General features: G+C 36.1%; 1 protein-coding gene across 3 annotated transcripts in view; it reads right to left on the bottom strand.

Moving 5' to 3' along the window:
- Positions 1–3,218, bottom strand: part of LOC106688233 (ABC transporter G family member 20) — a 36,464-nt gene that overhangs the window by 18,296 nt on the left and 14,950 nt on the right. For all 3 annotated transcript variants that reach the window (XM_067052816.1, XM_067052817.1, XM_067052818.1), the window contains exon 3: positions 3,011–3,143. In XM_067052816.1, coding sequence (XP_066908917.1) covers positions 3,011–3,143 — 133 coding nt within the window. The remainder of the gene's footprint in view (positions 1–3,010; positions 3,144–3,218) is intronic.

Genomic DNA, 3,218 nt, shown 5'->3' with positions numbered 1-3,218 from the left:
TACGGACCTCTGGGCAGTGAAAATAAAGGTGACGTTACGGACCTCTGGGCAGTGAAAATAAAGACGATATTAAGATTGAACAAGAAGACAAATTGTAATCATTAACATTTTACGTTTCATCGCTTCAGCTGGTAATGCTTTTTAGTTACGAGGAATTGCAGTTTAGTGATTTAAAAAAAGCACCAGCATAAACAAAAAAAAAAAAACATTGAAACCAAATTAAAGGAGAATCAATAAGAAGTTGGATTTGATATTAGCTGCTTCTTTTAATATTTATCGATTCATGTCTCAATAGTAGAAGACTGCTACAAGTTAAAGAGATGGTCCTCCTGACTACTGATGAACTGTCCGATCTGCATTCACGGCACGAGCTGTCACGTGGTGTTGTCAAGGTGCTCAGCAGCTAGCAACTTCAGTCCAGTCGGCGAAGGCTTTTAAAACGAAAATATAAACTGATTGGTCGAGTGCTCCAATCGGATTTCTGGTTTGCCACCTCGCCTACTTTTCGATGAAATATAAAAATAAACAAAAATGTTGAAAGTGTTTTCAGTTTTTCATTCATAGCTAGAAAACTAAGCATTTATGGAAGACGAGTACTCTAGGGAATGGTATTTCATAGATAACCGAAAAATGCTTTTTATTAAGCGCGTTCTGGTGAGAACGAATGCAGGCCGAAAATGAAATTTCATCTATATCATTTTTGTTGAAATTTTGTCCGCTTTTATTAAGTATAACCTTGATCATCAAAAAATGGATAGTTTTCCCATTAAAAGCGAGCAAATGAATACATTTTCACCTTGTTTTCTATTTTAGTTATTAAACCCGCGACCGAAGAGATAGAAAACGATATTGGAATCCTACATCCCCAAAACATAGATAATCGTTGAGAAAATAAAGGTTACTATTTTTTCCTCATAAGATCCTTTTTGAAACTTTAGATGATTGGACTACTTAGCTAAATTTGTTTTTACTATTTTCGAACGATCTAGAACAAGCACCTTTGTGGGCCTTGAAACCGGTAGTTGAGGTGTCGTAGGGAATACTCAGCTCTGATGTAACTTCTCTCACCTAACCAGTATTTCAACAAGTTGGTCAATGCTCTCAAAAACTATACCTTCGATAAAGAAGTGAATAAGAAAGTTTGCATTATTTGACATTACTTTGACAAGGAACATAGAAAAAGTTAAAAGTTCATTATCTAGCTATAACAAATATAAATTCAAAAGCCATCTAGATAGGCTTGTACCTCGGTGTGCTATGTTTTGTAGATTTCGGTAATTGGGGTTCATTCAACTCTTTGTGGCTCCTAACAGTTCATTACCATAAATTTCTATTGCAAAACGACATTGATACTGTAGCATAACACTGTGATTTAATTTCGGAATTTAAATTAGTAGCTAGATCCGTAAAAACCATTACATACTTCCTCATTATCCATTCTTATCTATTTCATTTCATTATTTCACGTAAATCACAACAGCCCTTATTCACCCCTATTCCGTCATCTGCTGGCGTACCTCAGGGTAGTATCCTAGGTCCTATCCCATTTACAGTTTTTACAGCTGACATTCCAACCCATCCTCATACTATTCTCACCACGTATGCCAATGACACATGTCTATATTGTCATTGAACAATGATCTTTACATTATATCCCAAACCCTCCAATCCTACATCACCACCTTCGTCGTAAACCCATGACCTCTTGCCCCACAGTATCCTTTAATAATACCCCACTTAATCCTGTCGATCCGTTACTTAGGATGTCATCCGAGAAATTCACTATTCAAACTATACCATAACATGGATATAAAACTCTAAATAAAGTTATGTGAGATCACGAAATTACCATAACATGGATATAAAACTCTAAATAAAGTTATGTGAGATCACGAAAAAAAACCGAGGTATTAATTGATATTCTGACTCTACCTTAAGGAGTAATACGAAAGGGAATGTTAGGGTCAATAAGTTGTATGTATCCTCTTTTGCTACCTATTCCTCTTGCATTTATCCTGGACCGTTGTGGAAATCTTGGATCAGAGGCAAAGTATATGTTTTCAATAATTAAAATTCTTTCTTACAGGCCCCCTCCTATAGGATAAATCTCAAGATATTTAACATATTTTTGTTTAATGAGTTCGCATAGTGATCGCAAATACTAACTCAATACCTTATACAATGGAGCAAGTTCCACAGGAGGTCGTTGTAGGTGTCATCTTAGCAACCTTGTCTGCAGCGGTGCCGGTTTGATTCCGGCCTGGGCGGATTTACTTTTATTTGTACAACCACACAAAATACAAACGCGACCTTTCACTCAGGTTAGAATAGGATGGTAACTTGTTGGATAAGCCCTCGTATATCAAAATGTGGTAAATAAAAGTATAAGCACCACTTGGCAATTAGGCGTCTTCGATTCCTTTCTTAAACTGAGTTTAAAAGTCATGATAGCAAACCTGAGGGTAGGAATAAATATTGGGCCAAAACGTTCTTCCGTATCCACCCTCCAGTGGATAACGGTCCGGTGACAATCTTTGCGCTTGAAGTGGTCCTCGGAAACAGAACGGAAGGGGATCGTTATCATATTGCTTATCAGGTTACCAGTGACAAATTGGCGGACGCATACACGGTACAGTGCCTGGAATGGAAAACCATATTCAGCCAGCGCCCGTGAATCCGTTCGTTGAAAGAAGCCTTATGTTTTCTTAATTAAGAAGTATTTATAGAACAAATTTAGCTGTCCATCATTTCCACCTTAATTCTTTATTTTGGGTTCTTCAAATGATTTTTTTGTATTAAGAATACAATTTGCTCATTTAATATTTGTCGGTTAAGTAAGATTGTACTGTTTGCTTCGATAATATATTTGACGTTTGTAGCTACAGCTTCACTGAGGCAGGTTTTCTATTTGTCGTAACATACTGCAGTAGTAAGCTGTGGCATTAATTCTGCTTGTTGTAACAAATAGCTATGTAACTGATTACAGATTTATATTAAATGTGTTAGCTACCTGTGGCATGTATCCTATTTCTTTGCTGCACCTCACTTTCAAATTGATGAAGCCAGAATCCAACCTTTTAACAGCTAATATGCAATTTAGTAGAGTTGTCTTACCACAACTGCTTGGACCAAGGAGACCATAGCTGTAGAAAATAAAAACAAAATTAAATATAATCTATGTATTAATAATAATTATAAATGAAAATATGTCAGTAATA

The sequence above is a fragment of the Halyomorpha halys genome, unplaced genomic scaffold, assembly GCF_000696795.3.
Source record: "Halyomorpha halys isolate HHAL.00 unplaced genomic scaffold, Hhal_1.1 Scaffold1087.1, whole genome shotgun sequence".
NCBI lineage: Eukaryota > Metazoa > Arthropoda > Insecta > Hemiptera > Pentatomidae > Halyomorpha > Halyomorpha halys.
The sequence above is the reverse complement of the archived record's forward strand: the minus strand, read 5'-3'. Positions and strand labels throughout refer to the sequence as shown.